This window comes from Hyaena hyaena, unplaced genomic scaffold (assembly GCF_003009895.1).
Source record: "Hyaena hyaena isolate Hyena2069 unplaced genomic scaffold, ASM300989v1 scaffold_954, whole genome shotgun sequence".
Taxonomy (NCBI): Eukaryota; Metazoa; Chordata; class Mammalia; order Carnivora; family Hyaenidae; genus Hyaena; species Hyaena hyaena.
Genome location: NW_024081592.1, coordinates 441,087 through 459,929, shown reverse-complemented (window position 1 = coordinate 459,929; position 18,843 = coordinate 441,087). Strand labels below are relative to the sequence as shown.

Here is an 18,843-nt window from a genome sequence, read left to right as displayed (position 1 = left end):
TCGGACGCTTAACTGACTAAGCCACCCAGGCACCCCAGATCATAACCAGAGTCTTAGAAGATGATTGAGCTGAGTGGACATCTCCAAGGACTCACATTCTGCCCTCTGCACTTGTTCAACAAACATTTATTCTGTAGCCACTAGAGGCTATGCCCGGCCCCGGGGCAGGTCCACAGAGTAAGGATCCTATGACCAACAAACATTTTCTCCTTTGGGACACCTTCAACGAAACGAATCCCTGCCCACAAGGCAGAGTGGCCCACCATGGCCCTGGGTCCATTCGCAGGGCCACCAGGACATGGTCTCTGGGAGAACAAACTGTAGAAAGGGCTCCTTCCTCCAGGTTGATGCAGCCCTGCAGAGGGCAAACCAAACTTGGGAGTTGAGCACTGGCTGCATTTCAGCCCCTGTGTGCCCCTCAGTGCAACACCTTTGCACACTACGCAACATGTACAACCTTGTCCAGCAGCCATGTGGGTGCCTCTGGGGTAGCATGATCACACTGCATTATCATACTCTGTTCTATGCATAAGTCAACCATCCGACATTCTTTAAAGAGTTACATTCCCAGGGAGCTAAAACTATTCTAAAATCCCTCTGCTCTTTAAGGTCTTTCCTTCCCCAGTAAATACATGGTTGACCTGTTTGACCACACTAAGTGCCTACTGAGGTAATATTTGCTGAGTTGCTCAGATCACAGGGTGGTATGATTGAAATGCGGTCAGTTCTTGGAATCTGCCCCCTTGCCACGACCCTTCATGGCAGTCCCTGAAGCATTGTCTCTTGCTAGGACAGCAACCAAATATTCAAATTGCTCAGAAGCCATAGGAAAGGAAGGAAGAAAGATGGAGGCCCCCCACCCCTACGCCGAGGAAAGCACTGTTTGTTAGCGGGCAGCACCACCATGTGGTTGCCAAATGTATTCCTATGTCAAGTGATGGTAGAAAGGTTCAAAGTCAGACTGCTGAAGGTATCTACTGAAGGTATATTGGGCTATAGGCCAATGTATGGGTTCTTTACAGTTCCGTCTACAAAGTCGAACTATAGCACTGTCCAACTGCCTCCCTTCCCCATTATTCTGTGAACAACTCACAGGTAAGGAGTGATTTTCCCTCACTTTGCATTCTGGGATCCTTGCGATGTGCCCAATGCACATTAATAAAAGACCATGGGGAAAATGAATAAATGAGACCAGATCTGGGGGCCTCAAGGAGCCCTGGTGAAGTTTCCGTTTTACAGAGGGATGAGCTGAATCTCAGATAGAGAAGGCGATCTCCTGAATGTCATGAGTCAACGCTGGTTAGTGGCGAAGCTGGGACAGAAACCCTTCTAGGGCTTTCTCTGACTACCTCAATGCGCTATGGGACAAAGAGCTCGTGGGCGTTGGTATTTCCCAGGATTCCGACAGCGTACTCATCACATTCCACCTACTTCTCTCCCAGGAGGCTGTTCCATTGGATTCCTCAGCCCCATCCTCTGCCCTTGAACTATGCTCTTGTTTTTCCTGCTGAGTATGCTGATGGCCCCTCACAGTGGTGAGTAATGGTATTTTTCGCCGAATATTCTGGCTTGCTATATAATGAATATGAGCACTGGGGAGTGTTGTCAAATGTCATCTGATTTGCTTATTACTACTTTTATCCCCTTGCCTAGAAGGGATGGAAATCAAACAGTAATGACAAGCTACAGGTTTCATTCAGCTGATGTTTTGAGGACCTTGCCCGGGACACGAAGTGGGATGGGCCATGAGGGGGAGATCCAGGGAGAGCAGAAAGCAGAGTGACCACTTGGCAACCATTCCTCCCCTTGATGGGACATCTCCTCTTGCCTTTGCTCACCAGCCGCTGTCCCGTGTTTCGCGGGTTTCCTCGGAGTGTGTCAGTCTTCTTGACATGGGGTAGGGTGCACCTCTGTGTAGGTGTGTCTGCTGCAAAGGCAAACACTTCCACCCCGCACTGGGGGGGTCCCACACCACCAAGCTTAAAGGCAGTCACTTCAAGTTCATGCAAAGTTGTGGTGACGAACCTGAGCCTTCTGACTCCCTCCTACTTTCTTTCTTGTTTGCACATCGGTGCAGCTGTTCAAATCCCTCAACTTACTTCTTTCTTTCCTTTTCCTTTCCTTCATTTTCTCCTTTCCCTCCAAGTTCAGGTACACTTGGGACTAACAGGCTGAGCCTCCCTCTCTAAGTTTCCCTTCCAAACATGATCGTGATGGTGTCCACATTATTGATAATTTATCCTGACCATGACCCGAGCTAGTCAACTCGCAGAGATCTGCATGTTCCCCGGAAATTGGTGAGCACCAGTTACATACAGGGAAAAGGACTCCAAATCTCTCCTTCAGGTCTGGCTGCTCCCCAGCTGTGCCCCAGAGCTTCCCTGCAAGACAGGGGGGACACCCACTTCCAGAAGTTGATGGGCTCCTATTGATTATTTAGCTCCTTCGTGGATGACTTTTTTCCTCATTAAAACCATTTTTGTCATGATGCGGGTCCCCAGGCCCAGCGCAGCCAGGACTGGTGTGCCAGTAGTCTACCTTTACCAAGACCCCAACTGTCTTGATCAAATTGCAACTATGGCCTTGACTTCCTTCAATTTTTATGATAAAGCTATGAAATATTCTACAGCTTTTCAATCTCTTCCCTATCCTTTAAAATGAGATCACACTCAGGGCGCCTGGGTGGCTCAGTCGGTTAAGTGTCTGACTTCAGCTGAGGTCATGGTCTTTTGGCTCTTGGGTTTGAACCCCACATCGGGCTCTGTGCTGACAGCTCGGAGCCTGAGCCTCCTTCAGATTCTGTGTCTCCCTGTCTCTCTGCTCCTCTCCCTCTCACACTCTGTCTCTCTCCCACTCTCAAAAATAAATAAACATTTAAAAAACTAAAGCCATAAGTTGGGGTGCCTGGGTTGCTCAGTCGGTTAAGTGTCTGACTCTTGGTTCTCAGGGTTTGTGAGATCAAGCCCCACATCGAGCTCGCACTGACAGCACAGAACCTGCTTGAGATTCTCTCTCCCTCTCTCTCTGCCCCTCCCCCTCTCAAAATAAACATTTTAAAAAATAAAATAAAATGAGATCTCACCCTCCAAAACCCATTCTTCTGATTTTTCAAACTTACCTTCTTTTCTAACTAATCTTTTCCTCTTCCAAAACGATGGATTTCCCTTTGATCAAAATTACCCCTTCAACACCCCCCAGACACATATTACATGTCTTCTTTAAATGTTTTATTTCTCTATAAAATTGGGCCATTAAACATTTTCTTAGCTGTCCCTCTTGCTTTGTTTCTCTTTCCACTTACTTAACTGCTACATTGTGATAATAAAAATGGTAATGGTCTCCTGTGATTATAAACTGTTAGGAACATTTGTACATTTGTCCTGGGAGATTTTATTCTCAGATACAGATGCCTAGAGTTTGAAAATTAGTGAGACGCCTGGTTAAGCTTCTGACTTTGGCTCAGGTCATGATCTTATGGTTCGAGCCCCATGTCTGGCTCTATGTTGACAGCTCAGAGCCTGGAGTCTGCGTCAGATTCTGTGTCTCCCTCTCTCTCTGCCCCTCCTCCATTCACACACACTCTCTCTCAAAACATTAAAAAAAATTAATAAATAACTAAACATTAAAAAATTAGAGTCATAGTTGGGGCACTTGGGTGGCTCAATGGGTTGAGGGTCCAACTTCGTCTCCAGTCATGACCTCATGGTTTGTGAGTTCAAGCTCCGCGTTGGGTTCTGTGCTGAGAGCTCGGAGCCTGGAGCCTGCTTCAGATTCTGTGTCTCCTTCTCTCTCTCTCCCTCTCTGTCCCTTCCCCACTGCACTCTGTCTCTCTCTCAAAAATAAATAAACATTAAAAATTTTTTTTAAATTAGAGCCATAGAAAGTTAAAGCACAAACATATACACACACGTGTGGATTTAAATGTCCCGTACCTGCAGCTGTGACTTTGCAGGGGGAGTGTGTGACCACCAGGGAGATAATGCTGCCCCCCAACAAAGTCACCAAGTCTTGGTCCAGATGCTATGTAGGGAAAGGTCTATTTTCTTTGTTTTGTTTTGCTTTGATTTTCAATTTTTTTAAGTTTATTATTCAGGCGCCTTCTCAAAGCTGCGCCCCCAGTGCTGTCTGACTCCACTTTCGAGGCAAAGTTCTAGGGTGCATGGACGATGTGGAGGGTGTCTGTGCATTTCCAGGGCTCTCTCTCTGGGGTGTCTCCTACCCCCTGTGGCAGGAGTGAAAGCGGCCTCCTCAGCACGTCCAGGGCCAGGTTGCCCTCTCTCTTCTCTGCATTGATTGCTGGCTCATGACTTCCAAGTACAAGGGTTGTCTGGTGGGAGGGTGGTCAGGTCTGTTAGGAGAGAGAGAATCCCTGGAACCTTCTATGTCAGGGAGCTCTGCACTGGCCCACACCACACAGCAGAATTGGTGCCCATCCCCCAGAGCCTGTGGGGAGGGCGCTGGGCAAGGGTAGGTTGATGCATTCCTGAGGCATCTTCTGGGCAGTACAAGTCATCCTGTGAAGTACCGCTCAAAACCACCAACAGTCTTCATCCTTTCACTCTCTAGAGAGGCCATCTCCTAATTCTGTTTAAAGGTTACCAGGCTAGGAGTCTATGATTCCAGTGGCCATCACTCATTGACTGAGAAAGTTGACCATCTGATGGCATGATTCAACCACCAGATGCTCCTTCGTCCATTACAGAGACACCCGCTGAACTGTGGTTACATCTGTCCGCGTTCTTACCCTCAGTGAGCTCCTACTTTGGTGGAGGAAACAACCACAAAAACAGATCGTTGCACCACAGGCTCATAAGGGCAGTGGGAGAAGGGTGCCCCAGCGTTACGGGAGCCAGGGAAGGTGTCCCTAACCCTGCCCAGTCTGGGGGTCAGGTAGGTCTTCTGGAACTCTGAATGGAATGTGAACATGTAAGAGCCGGTAACACAGAAGGGAGCAGGCACCCTGTGGCTCAGGGCACCACGCGTGAGGGGGGCACGCATACTGGTGAGCACTTCTCCGCGAGCAGACCACCTCCACCCGCCAGAACACCGAGGAGGTACCAATGAGCGAACGATCGAGCACCAGGCAATACTTTACTGTTGCCGCATCAGTGGGAAGCAGATATTCTTAGCCTTTGGCTGGTGTGCTAATTAAATCATTTCCGAGGCAATTACACCAAATGTGGAATGTGCCAGAGCAATCCCGTGGGCTCTGCGGTAGGACTCACCTGGAGCCGAAGGAAGTCCTGAGTCCCCGCCGGGTCTGGATGTCTTCCCCGGGCAGCTCATGGCTCTGGGGCTGCAGGGAGTGCCCCTCGGTGGGACCATCCATTCGTGTTTAATAGAAGTTTGGAGGTCTGGAAAGGAGGCTCCTGGCCACAGCCACAGAGAACATCCTGCTGGGAGGGAGGCCGTTGCTGGGGCGGGTTCCTCATGCTGAGGGGCTGGGGCACCGTGCAAGGAAGCGAGGCTGCGTCCCCTACAACCCATCCCTGCAGGGCCCAGCAGCGACCCCCTGCCTGGGCCCCCAGGGTTTATAGATGTGGAAGGCTGCTCTCCCACAGACAGGCACCTGCTAACGATGTCCGCGTCCCCGGAGTAAGTCCACGGTGGCGATGATGAGGTTGACGAGGAAGGTAAGGTCCAAGCCATGCACACCATTTGTTAGTATGGAGGGGAGAGGGATCAGGGGTGGAAGGAGTTTTTCATAATGGTAATAATAGTCATAATAATGATGAATGGCTGGCATTACATTCGAGCGTCCACAGTACATCTGCCAGTGACCCCTTTTTCCAGTCTTCACAACGCTTCTCCGGTCCACGCAGTCAGCGTTTGCAGATCCGAGTTCATCTAATATCACACCATTGCTCCAACCCCTCCAGATTCTCCATAGAACCCCTGCTTCATAATGAATGTTCAGGGCCTCTGAGGAGACAGCCGAGGCTGGGAAAAGGCCAAGTCCAATTGGCTCCCTGCCTGAATAGCTCACGCAATTCAAAAGTTGCATTCCTTTACTGTGTCTCCACTACAGATAAATGCTGGGTCCGGGGCTGAATCTCAGGGTGCATAGACCCCTGACAGTCATTGGTCATTTTGCTCGCCGATAGTGCCGGGAGGCCCTGTCCTTGATTAGAAGCTCCCTGGGGGTGGGGTCCTTTCCTTGCTTGTTCTTATTTCCAATTTTTCATCTCAAGGGACTCCAAACAAACATGCAATCTAGATTAAAATGGTATGCTTTGTATACAACAAGAGCTTCAAGATGAGTCCCCAAACCTCTCCAAATTCTGCTAGAAGGCCATTCATTTTTGTTTTCATTTTCTTTTTTTATTTCGGGAGCAAAATTGAGTGATTCATCACTCACATGTAACACCCAGTGCTCACCCCAGCAAGTTGCCCTCCTTACTGCCCATCCCCCATTTAGCCCATCCCCCACCCAACACCCCGCCAGCAACCCTCAGTTCGTTCTCTGTATTTAAGTGTCTCTTTGGGTTTGCCTCCTCTCTCTTTTTATCTTATTTTTCCTTCTCTTCCCCAATGTTCATCTGTTTTGTTCCTTAAATTCCACATATGAGTAATCCTATGATATTTATTTTTCTCTGACTGATTTATTTTGCTTGGCATAATACTCTCTGGCTTCACCCACATTGTTGCAAATGGCAAGATTTTGTTCTTTATCATCGCTCAGTAGTATTCCATTATATATATATACCACATCTTCTTTATCTGTTCATCAGTTGATAGACATTTGGGCTCTTTCTATAATTTGGCTATTGTCGATAGCGCTGCTATAAACATTGGGGTGCACGTGTCCCTTCGAATCAGCATTTTCGTATCCTTTGGATGAATACCTGCTAGTGCAATTGTTGGGTCATAGGACAGTTCTAGTTTTCATTTGTTGAGGAACCTCCATACTGGTTTCCAGAGTGGCCACACCAGTTTGCACTCCCTCCATCAGTGAAATAGGGTTCCTCTTTCTCCGCATCCTCGCCGGCATCTGTTGTTGCCTGAGTTGTTAATGTCAGCCATGCTGACAGGCGTGAGGTTTTGATTTGTATTTTCCTGATGATGAGTGACGTTGAGCATCTTTTCATGTGTCTGTTAGTCGTCTGGGTGTCTTCTTTGCAAAAGTGTCTGTTCGTGTCCTTTGCCCATCAGAAGGCCATTCTCAAGGCCAACAAATGTGAAACGCTAGGGCCACTGTATTTTCATGAATAGCTACCACAGTGACCCTGCACAGCGAAGGTCCTAGAGAAATATACGTAGAATTGAATTGACCCACATCCTCTCACCCCCTTGCCTTCTGGCTGCCCCTCCTGGCAAGCGGGCGGTGACAATGCACCTGCTAATGTTCCTGTCTTCCTCGATTATAGGGGGCCACCCTCTGGACACCCCACACCTTCCACGGGAGCTGCCTCCAGGACTCTCAAAAACTATCAGTAAGGATTTTTGAACTTTTTTTTTTTTTAAAAGAAAAGACCTAGCTGGGTAGAAAGTTGTCTGGGATACTGGCAGAGAAGATGGCCCTTTCTAAATATACCACTTACTGCTGTGGTTCCTATAGGCACCCTGATTCAAACAGGGCTCAAAAGTCCCTCCACAGTCTCCCCTGATGTCTGACCCACCACGGTTCTCTCTTTGGAGACAAAGTACTAAAACTCCCACCCGAAGATAAGGGTCAGCTGCAAGGGGGACAGGAGATGGAACCAAATGGGCTGATCCATGGGGGTTATATGGTCACAGTATTTTAGCTTCAGACTGAGTTCTGAGACTCCTAGAAGGCAAGGCAAAAAGGGAAAGACAATGTATTCCAGTGCTCAACCCATAAGAAGGGAGGATCCATAACTGGTTTTGGGGGAAGGGGAAGTTTTCCTGATGATCGAGGGTAAAGATTTCTCAGATGGGCTCTTAGCTGGGTACCACTGAAGGACATAATGCATAGTGAACCAGCTGGTCACAGTAGCCCCGACTTCAGGGTTCATTTCCAACCGTTCAGGGAGGTGAGCCAAGTCAAACAAGTTATTTGTGCATGAGCCCATGCAAGCGAAGTGATCAGTCCCACCCAGACCCAAATGACAACCTGGCCCCTCTCTAAATGCCATAAACCCCCCGGTAGGTGCGATGCCTGGCCCAGGGAGAACTTGTAATAGATATGTAGACTCACAGCACACACTTGGCATTTGGAGGGCACAAGGCCAGGAAACCCCATGTGCCATCAGGCCATGACAGCCATTTCTGTCCAGCTAGAGCAGCCCGGGTGATGTGCACATCAGTCCAGGAGTCCCGAGGTAGCAGCTCAGATACAAAGGGAATGGGGCTCACGGAGTAGCACCCACAGGACCTGCCCTGGCCTGGAAGCCTTAGTCTCTAGTAGAATTAGTATCTCTAGTAACAACGTCATAGGTATCATTTCTAAAATGCCCAGAAAAGACAAGCTCAGTTGCAAGAGTCATCACACGGAGGGGGTCCCCACCCAGTGCCTCAGTCCCCACTAGGTATTTTAGCTCACCCAGGGGCCCTGCCCGTCCAGACACACCTCCTCCCCCAGGGGCAAGGTTGCTTAGTAACACACTTCCATTTCATCTTATCAGGTCTCCATGGTAACCCGCTCCGAAAGTTAGTCTGAGGTCAAATTCATGCTTAGAGAAAAAGAAAGGGCCTTACTTCCTCTTCCCACGGGCGGGGCAGCGGAAGGGCTCTCTGACTTGTTTTCTCTGCTTTCCACTTAGATCTCACCTCCTTCCATGGGGTGTTTAAAAATGTGGAAAGCGTGGCCGACATTTTTGGTAAGTTAAATGCCAAATTGCTTCCACCCACCAGGTGTCAGGGCACGGGGTGCTCTCTGTTCTCTGGGCTCCCTCTCTCCCACTCCTCCTGCCAGCCCTGAACCATGCGACCCGGGTTCTGACAAGAGTAGTGTGTCTTGCATTGCGGGGTGAGTCACGGGATCGCAAGGTGCCTGCATAGCCCTGACTTTGCTAGTCCTGACCACACCGCAGCCCGGGGAGGGAGGTGGGAAGAGAATGGTGTCCCTGTTGCCCAGGCTAGGAATCGAGTCTAAGGGCGGTATGTGACGTGCCAGGTCCTCCTCTGAGTCCAGAGCTTATTTATTGGACTTTCTCTCCCCAACTAACAAATACGCATGAAGCCCAAGGATTTCAAAGAGTGTCAAGTGCTCCTCTTATCGATTATGTTATCTATCCCATGACTATCAATTGCCGGACACCGTGATGGTTCGCACCACTGCTTTCTGAAAGTACCCCCGAAATAAGACTATCCTGTGATTGCCAGGAGTGAGAAGCTCTGAACTGGCCTGGGTTAGACCACGTGGGCAAAGGACTGCACTGGAAACGTGCATGTGGGTCAGTGCAGGCGCCCGCTAAGTTTTTGAGTGACAGTGCATATTTATATAAACACACACACACACACACACACAAATGAACTTTGGAGTAGCTTTTTTCTTCAGTATAGAATCATTTCCCCGGTTTCTGACTAGGCTGTGTGGACAGAAACCATGGGAAAGGAAGTTGGAATATGGTTGGAAAAACTCAAACAGGCTTGGAGGAACTAGTCCTCACAGACTACTTGTGGACCTTCCCAAGCTCTCACGTGTGACCCGGTGCATTAGAATCAGGGCTGTGGGGTCCCACACCCCCTTTGGCACTTAAGGGTCCTGCAGTCAGAAAGGCAGAGAGTGGGGAGGGTGGGCGTGCCGCTCAAGGTCCAAAGCCTGGAAATTGGTCTCTTGCCAATTTTACTTGCAGGAACATTCTTGTTTAGGGCAAGTCATTGGTTGCTGGTTGATACCTCGGGCGTATCTCCCACCTTCAGTTTCTTTACCTATGAAACAGAAGTGACAGAGTGGCATCTGTCTTGCAGGATTAACGGGAAGTTTATGGGGTGATGGACCAAGTGAATGCTTTCTAAAGCGTGACTCACTGTCACTCTTCACTATTGTGCTATTAAAGCACACAGCACAGTTTCTGCCACATAATAGGGGCCCCCAAATTATTAGGGTCTGTATCCTTTCTCTTCCTGCACTGGATTACCCTTGTCTAGGGTCATGCCTGTATCATTTGGGATCCACTCAGTTGACTCATAGTGACTTAAATAACAAAGGCATTTAATCATCTCACAGAAGCTGCCTGAAAGCACCAGACAGATGTCGGAGGTATCAGCAGGTCTTAGAGACCCGTTCTCTCTCCATCACCATAGCTAGGCATGCTGGCTTTTCAATATTGAGCTTGGGGCCTCATGGTGGCAATGTGGTTGCGCAGCCTCAGCCAACAGATCCTTACCCATATTCAAGGAAGGAGAAAGGTGTAGATCAAAAGGATGTCTTCCATGCCTTTGTACTTTATTCTGAAGGAAACAATTCCCCCAGTCTAACAGACTTCCCTTTAAGGTGTTTTGGCCAGATCGAGGTCACGTGCTCAACCCCAGGCCACTCTCTGTAATGGAAGCTGGGATGATTAGCGTGACCAGCCCAGAATGAGCAGGAAATGTCCGCAGGGATTTGGGGAGGAAGCTCACCTTCCCTGAGTGTCTTTCAGCTTTGTAGGTATGCAAGGAGGGTTACATGACATGGGGGCAACCAAGGGGGACCACAGGTCCCCTCCATTGTCCAGTATAATCCTAAGCATACAGTAGGTGCTCAGTAGGATGCCGAGGTACAGGAAGTCCCGGGCCCAGGGGCTCCTTCCCGGGCCCTGGTTCCCAGCGGCCGGCCGCCCCCGCCCCGCAGACTGCCTGGGCGCCCACTTCACCTGGCTGCAGGCCGTCTTCACCGACTTCCCTTCGCTCCTCCACTTCATGAATGGCCTGAGGTGTGTGGCGGGTCTCTGCCCCCGGGACTTCGAGGACTACGGCTGTGGCTGCAGGTTTGAGATGGAAGGGTCACCGGTGGACGAGTCTGACAGGTGAGCAGCACCCAGAGGGGGCCCTCGGAGGCCTGGCTGGCGCTTGGGAAAGCGTTCGGGAGGCGTCTTAATTCTCTGCTGCAGAGACACTGGTTTCCTCATCCTTCAATCGCAAGGTAACCGGTGGCCTTCTCGCCCCGGGAAGCGGTCACGGTCCTGGATCCGTCTCCTGTGCAAAGCGTCAGTGTGGGGACTCCCCGACTTGGGTCCACCTGTATCAGAGCCACCGGGAGGTTTGCTAAAAGGCAGATTCCTAGGACCCTTCCCAGAGCGACCGACTCAGACTGTGTTTAGCTAGAACCCGGGGGTCCGAATTTTAAACAAGCTTCCCAGGTGACTCTCAAGCATGAGAGAGAGATTCTTTATTCAGAACAGTCCTGGCCACCAGCGGTCAAGGGACTATAGAGGCGTCTATTTAATTTCCCACAACCAAGCTCCCATAACATACGGACACTCTGCTTAATACAGCAGAATCCTAGGGGCGCCTGGGAGGCTCAGTCGGTTAAGCGTCCGACTCTTGATTTTGACTCAGGTCTTGATCTCACAGTTGGTGAGATCGAGCCCCGCTTCAGGCTTTCCACTTACTCAGGGAGCCTGCTTGGGATTCCCTCTCTCCGTGTCTCTGTCCGTCCCCCGCTCTAGCTCTCTCTCTTAAAATATATAAATAAACATTTAACACGTATATAGACAGAATCCTATCCCTGCTTCAAAGATGTAAACAGCTGGGGGGGACAGAGAGAAGGTACGAGGGGCCGATAAAAATGTGTGCCCTCCCTACGCACAAGGGGAGGGGGGAGTGAGTCATCCACTTTCCCACATCAGATTAGGAAGAAACTTTAAAATCTTAGATGCTTCAGGTGTTGGCAAGGACTTGGCAAAAGCATACCGGCGGCAGGAGGGGCAGTGGGAAAATTCGGTGGAAACCGCGTGCGAGGCCTCTTACCTGTGGCCCCGTGATTCCGGCTCTCAGCTCTGTACTGACAGAGCCGTAGCAGTGGGAGTAGTAGCAGTGCTGACAGACCCACGCTAGTGGGAGTAGTAGCGGTACTGACAGAGTGGTACTAGTGGGAGTAGTAGCGGTACTGACAGAGCCGCACTAGTGGGAGTAGTAGCGGTACTGACAGAGCCGCACTAGTGGGAGTAGTAGCGGTACTGACAGAGCCGCACTAGTGGGAGTAGTAGCGGTACTGACAGAGCCGCACTAGTGGGAGTAGTAGCGGTACTGACAGAGCCGCACTAGTGGGAGTAGTAGCGGTACTGACAGAGCCGCACTAGTGGGAGTAGTAGCGGTACTGACAGAGCCGCACTAGTGGGAGTAGTAGCGGTACTGACAGAGCCGCACTAGTGGGAGTAGTAGCGGTACTGACAGAGCCGCACTAGTGGGAGTAGTAGCGGTACTGACAGAGCCGCACTAGTGGGAGTAGTAGCGGTACTGACAGAGCCGCACTAGTGGGAGTAGTAGCGGTACTGACAGAGCCGCACTAGTGGGAGTAGTAGCGGTACTGACAGAGCCGCACTAGTGGGAGTAGTAGCGGTACTGACAGAGCCGCACTAGTGGGAGTAGTAGCGGTACTGACAGAGCCGCACTAGTGGGAGTAGTAGCGGTACTGACAGAGCCGCACTAGTGGGAGTAGTAGCGGTACTGACAGAGCCGCACTAGTGGGAGTAGTAGCGGTACTGACAGAGCCGCACTAGTGGGAGTAGTAGCGGTACTGACAGAGCCGCACTAGTGGGAGTAGTAGCGGTACTGACAGAGCCGCACTAGTGGGAGTAGTAGCGGTACTGACAGAGCCGCACTAGTGGGAGTAGTAGCGGTACTGACAGAGCCGCACTAGTGGGAGTAGTAGCGGTACTGACAGAGCCGCACTAGTGGGAGTAGTAGCGGTACTGACAGAGCCGCACTAGTGGGAGTAGTAGCGGTACTGACAGAGCCGCACTAGTGGGAGTAGTAGCGGTACTGACAGAGCCGCACTAGTGGGAGTAGTAGCGGTACTGACAGAGCCGCACTAGTGGGAGTAGTAGCGGTACTGACAGAGCCGCACTAGTGGGAGTAGTAGCGGTACTGACAGAGCCGCACTAGTGGGAGTAGTAGCGGTACTGACAGAGCCGCACTAGTGGGAGTAGTAGCGGTACTGACAGAGCCGCACTAGTGGGAGTAGTAGCGGTACTGACAGAGCCGCACTAGTGGGAGTAGTAGCGGTACTGACAGAGCCGCACTAGTGGGAGTAGTAGCGGTACTGACAGAGCCGCACTAGTGGGAGTAGTAGCGGTACTGACAGAGCCGCACTAGTGGGAGTAGTAGCGGTACTGACAGAGCCGCACTAGTGGGAGTAGTAGCGGTACTGACAGAGCCGCACTAGTGGGAGTAGTAGCGGTACTGACAGAGCCGCACTAGTGGGAGTAGTAGCGGTACTGACAGAGCCGCACTAGTGGGAGTAGTAGCGGTACTGACAGAGCCGCACCAGTGGGAGTAGTAGCGGTACTGACAGAGCCGTACTAGTGGGAGTAGTAGCGGTACTGACAGAGCCGTACTAGTGGGAGTAGTAGCGGTACTGACAGAGTGGTACTAGTGGGAGTAGTAGCGGTAATGACAGAGCCGCACTAGTGGGAGTAGTAGCGGTACTGACAGAGTGGTACTAGTGGGAGTAGTAGCGGTAATGACAGAGCCGCACTAGTGGGAGTAGTAGCGGTACTGACAGAGTCGTACTAGTGGGAGTAGTAGCGGTACTGACAGAGCCGTAGTAGTGGGAGTAGTAGCGGTACTGACAGAGCCGCACTCGTGGGAGTAGTAGCGGTACTGACAGAGCCGCACTAGTGGGAGTAGCAGCGGTACTGACAGAGCCGTAGCAGTGGGAGTAGTAGCGGTACTGACAGAGCCGCACTAGTGGGAGTAGCAGCAGTAATCCCAGCCAGCGTGATGCAGCAGCCGTAGTATAAAATCGGGAAACTGCACCCACTTTTACCTGTACTCCGGGACCCATGTCCCCACCTCACTGGTGTGCACCTGTGCCCAAAGCCAGCATGAGGGAGCGCGTGCCCTCATCGGGGAGGGAAGGACTCCCCTTTGGAGAAGCCCATGCCCATTGTCTGCCCGGTGTTCCCCGTGAGGACACCCTGTTTGGACGCCTTGTCCCCAAGGCACAGCACAACCTCCATGCTCCGCAAACCTGTGCTTCCTGTCCCACACCTGCCACGCGGGACAGCGCGTGCACACGGCCTGTCTCCCGCTCTACTCCACCAACTCTAAGAGGGGGTCTGCACCATGTCGTTTCTTTGCACTCCCAGCATGGACGACAGCACTGGGCACATAGTAGGAGCTCAGCAAATTAACTCCAATTGCTTTTCAGAGATTAAAAATAAGTAATTACATGAGAAGTGAAGTATCCTTGATGGATCAGGAATAACAGTTTTGGAATTAAGCACTAGATCTCTCTCATTGCCACATCTCCAAGAGAGGATATAAGTTGCCTCTGCATCAGAAGGGCATCTTCAGAGCTTTGGGACCAGGAGCAAACTGACTCCCGGAACCAGCTCATTGACCTCCAGAAACAAAGAGGCTGATCCCGAGTGCGCCAAAATTCCGGGACCATATCTGAGAGTATATTTTCCTTTCAGGTTCTCCATGACTGTTTCCTCTAATTATTACAATACATTGTCAAGCTAGAAGTCAAAGAAATGAAGCAGTAATTCACCACTCTCTGAATGGTGGATGCACTGACGGCCCCAAACTGGTGGAATGAAGGGCCACACCCAATTTCAATGACTTAACACAGTTCAGTTGATGGGGGTGGGGATTTCCAAACTCCCGGAGGACTGGCTTTTTCTACTTTGAACCTTCATAGCAGATACTGAGAATAATTGCTATCATTTATTGAGTGCCCACCTCATGGTAGGATCTATAGATTTTTTTAAATTTTTATATTATTTTTAAAGTTTATTTATTTTGGGGGGCGTAGGAAGACTAGAGAGATAAGGAGAGAGAGAGAGACAGAGGGAGAGAGAGAGAATCCCAAGCAGGCTCTGCATTGTCAGTGCAGAGCATGATGTAGGGCTTGAACTCACAAACCATGAGATCATGAACTGAGCCGAAAGCAAGAGCTAGACCCTTAACCATCCTTAACCTGCTGAGCCACCCAGGCACCCCTATATAGATGTTTCTTGAATCCACCAAATTCTTAGGTTAGGTAGTTTGAGAAATTTAGTAGCTTTCCCAAGGCTATGAGCTGCCTGTATATTTTCTCTTCTTTACACTGGTCTCCAGTGACATCCTGTGTGTACTACAAAAGCCTCCTGACTCCCATTTTACTGTCGGCTTCACTCTGTGATTGACGTTGACCTTGGCAAGTTACTGAGCCCTACGCATCTCAGTCTCCATGTATATATAAATGCTCGTAATGGTAATAGCCCCTGCTGCACAGGTAATATAACTCAAGTGTGTGCGTGCGTGCACGTGTATGCACGTGTGTGTGCACGAGAGCACTATGGAAGCACCACTGCCAGGAATCATCCAGAGACGCAACAATTGCAGACTCCCCTCTTAACCCCCCTCCGCACTCTCACCTTGACCTCCCCCACCCATCACAGCTGCTGCTTCCAGCATCGCAGGTGCTACGAGGAAGCTGCGGAGATGGACTGTCTCCAGGACCCTGCCAAGCTCGGCACAGATATTGACTGTGTCAGCAAGAGGATCACGTGCGGTAAGCGTGTCCAGGTGTCTCAGGGGGCCAGGCTGAGAAATGGCAGCTCAGGAATCCAGGCCAGGGCCAGACCACGGGCTCCCAGGGTCCCCTCTCATCATCACTGCCACTGCTGACATCATCAGCTCTACTCAGAGCCTCACGAGGGCTGGATCGATGGCATCTGTACCTTACGTGGAGTAGAGGAATAACAGATGCTTCTTGAGATGAAAGAATCATGGATCAGCAGGTTTTGTGATTTATGATTTTATGTGGTAGCAATCCCGGGAGCCTGGGAAGGCAGGTGGTTTGCAGCTTACACGTTGTGTGATGTTGGAGCCTCGCAAAACCACTCAGAACCTCTACACGGGGAGGAGAAAACTTGCTTCAGGGATGTGTTACAAAAATTGAGTTAAACAATGCTTCAGTGCAAAACGATGTTACATTTGTTAAATGTAAACAGTGCTCTGTGTGAAACAGGTAACATGATGACTGGCCTATGTTAAGAAGTCAGCGATGTAAGTGTAAGAGCCAGTGATGGACGAGTTAGGGTTGTAGTTGCTGCTGAGTCGGTTCAAATCTCAGTGCTCCTCCCTATTCACCGTGTCACTCCAGGGATTTTATTTCACGTCTCTGGGTGATCCTGGCAGAGGAATTAGAATAGGCAAAGGCATAGAGGGGAGAGGAGCACGGCACCTTGGGGGCAGTATGTTGGAGCCGTTCTTGATGAGCACCTATTATGTGTCATAGGCTTTAGACCCAGCAGATGTGATCGTCCTCAGAATCTTATGAGATGGACTCATGTTTCACAGTTTTCAAATAAGGACAAGGAAGCTCAGAGAAATTAAATAACTTGCCCAAAGTCACACAAGCTGCGAAGTAGCAGAGTCAGGGTTTGAACCCAGGTTCGACTGATCCCCGCGTCCAGGTAGCAAAGACTGGCTGAAGTATGGCGCATCAGGAAAGGAGCATAAATCACTATGCAGTGAACATGGAAAACAGCGTTCATTCATTCATTCATTCACTCATTCAGCAGATGCATACTGAGCACCTAACTACACACCTACACTAAGTGCAAGAGGGTGAGGAAGGAGGAAGGAGATGAGCTCCAAGAAGGAACAGAAGCAGCAGGTTTTACATTGATTGGAAAGTTGCCGGAAAGTTCCGAACCCCCAGAAAGACATGGTTTGCCCTGAGTCTTGAAAGGCTTGTTCTGGCTCCTCAATGAGGGCAGCCAAGGCCGCAGGTTTGCGGCGGCACTGACAGAGCCCAGGCACGAGTGGAGGTGGGGACGTGTGGTCACACTCTAAACAGGTTGAAAGTAGAAGCCCGACCATTGGGGGTGAGGGTGACAGAGGAGGGGCCACAGCACCATCTCGGGCCCGCCCAGCTGATGCTCACACAGCCAACATGGTGAGAGCAGGACACCCGTAGGGGGAGCTCCTGGGATTCCCAATGACGTCTTCCAATCTGCTCTGCCCTTGCTCTGTGCACAGAGTCCAGGGACCCTTGCGAGCACCTGCTGTGTACCTGCGACAAGGTTGCCATAGAGTGCTTGGCTCAGTCCAGCATCAACTCTTCCCTGAACCTTCTGGATGCTTCCTTCTGTCTGGCTCAGCCTCCAGGTGGGAATGACGGGGCCCCTCATTGGTGGTGGGGCTGACGGGCTGGGGAGGGAGCTGCTATGTGCCTTCAGATGCAAGTCCGGCACCTTCTGATCGTCCCCAAATGCACACTGCTCTGAACAGGCTTCCCAATGTGTTTCTTTCCAGAGACGCCCAGCGCCCGAGAGCTGACGACGCTTCTGCCCCAAGGTAAGGCCTTCTAGGGAAGCTGCTCCTTGGCCCACAGGGGCCGGGCCACAGCTGGAGCTAGCAGATACACCCCCAACCCTGGGCCTGCCTGAGTGACCCAGGGCACCAGAGATGTCCCTACCTCCCTCTGCCCAGGAGACACCATTACTGCTGACAAACCCAGTTCAAACATCCAACAGCAAATGGCCCTCATGCAAACCATGTTCTTTGCTATACGGACAGGTGTGCATTTAATCCAGTTAAGGCGTAGACCCCAGGTCCTTTCTCTCTCGCTCTAGAGTTGGGGCCCAGGTGTACACGGAGGGCAGGACAGGGGCCAGTGCTCTGACGGAAAAAGGCTCCTCTTGGCTGGGTGAGCTTCTGGCCGCTGGAGCCTCCCGAGAGCAGACCAGCTTTCTCCTTCCTCTGCCTTCCAGAACTTGCCGCAGAAAGGGCAGCCTGGGCCCAGATAGGGGTCCCTTGAAGGGGAGGCTATTTCTTGTGTCCCTCCTTTTAAGACACGGTGGGCTCTTCATATCTGCCTGCTCAAATAAGCAAGTGTTAATTCCTACTCCAAAACATGCATCTTAGGGGAAACTGAGTTCTGCCTGGTATTCCTTGTTCACCAAAGTTCGCATGATCTCTTGGTCCTCAAACCGTGGGTAGCTGGGGACAGGAAGTTCGAGGTGCACTTTGGCAGAGCACCCCTCTTTTCCTGGGGCTGGGGTCTCCCTCCCAGTCCTGCAGTTAAGCATCCGACTTTGACTCGGGTCATGATCTCATGGTTCTTGGGTTCGAGCCCTGTGTTGGGCTCTGGTGCTGACAACTTGGAGCCTGGAGCCTGCTTCGGATTGTGTGTCGAATTCAGATTCTCTTTAAAAAATTAAAAAAAAAAAAAAAAAGCTGATGTCAGTGTGCCCGCGTGTATGAGTGTGCATATATGCAGGTGTGCGCAGGTGTAAGCGTGTGTGAGTATGGGTATAGGTGTGTGTGTTCTATTTCGATATATCTTCTGAGCCTAGTTCTCTTTATTCTGTGTCATCTGCGTCCCTTTTGAACAGAGGCCTAAGTGGGGAATATCATATTTCACAAACCTTCAGTGTCTGCGGGCTTTCACTGCCGCAGCCTGGGTCTGCTAGCATCCCGTTCCCGCCCAGAACCCAGCACTGGCTGGAGTCCCTCCTACGCTGGGGCCTTGAGAGCATCCCATGTCCCGGCAGCTGTAGGGGAGGCTGGGAAAGCCTAACACAGAACAAAAGCCCTTGTCTGGCAACAGCCCCCACAGCCCTCTCTTGTCTTGGTCCAGCAGTCCCCGCCTGTCCTTTGAGATCCGTGGCCCTTGGTCTAGACACTGTTCCATCAGTCATTGCTTTGGGGGCTTTCTGTTTCAGCAGTTCCTGTGGACCCTGCAGACACCAGTTCAACGGCCCTTTCAGGAGAAGGTAAGCACGAGGGGGCCAG

At 50.9% G+C, this 18,843-nt stretch overlaps 1 protein-coding gene across 1 annotated transcript in view; it reads left to right on the top strand.

Annotated features, from left to right (window-relative positions):
- The first annotated feature begins 1,489 nt into the window (after positions 1–1,489).
- The window catches only part of OC90 (otoconin 90), a 30,162-nt gene continuing 12,808 nt past the window's right edge, over positions 1,490–18,843 (top strand). The window contains exons 1-8 of the mRNA XM_039221188.1: positions 1,490–1,535; positions 7,368–7,433; positions 8,724–8,780; positions 10,739–10,913; positions 15,498–15,610; positions 17,086–17,214; positions 17,362–17,403; positions 18,774–18,824. Coding sequence (XP_039077119.1) covers positions 1,490–1,535; positions 7,368–7,433; positions 8,724–8,780; positions 10,739–10,913; positions 15,498–15,610; positions 17,086–17,214; positions 17,362–17,403; positions 18,774–18,824 — 679 coding nt within the window. The remainder of the gene's footprint in view (positions 1,536–7,367; positions 7,434–8,723; positions 8,781–10,738; positions 10,914–15,497; positions 15,611–17,085; positions 17,215–17,361; positions 17,404–18,773; positions 18,825–18,843) is intronic.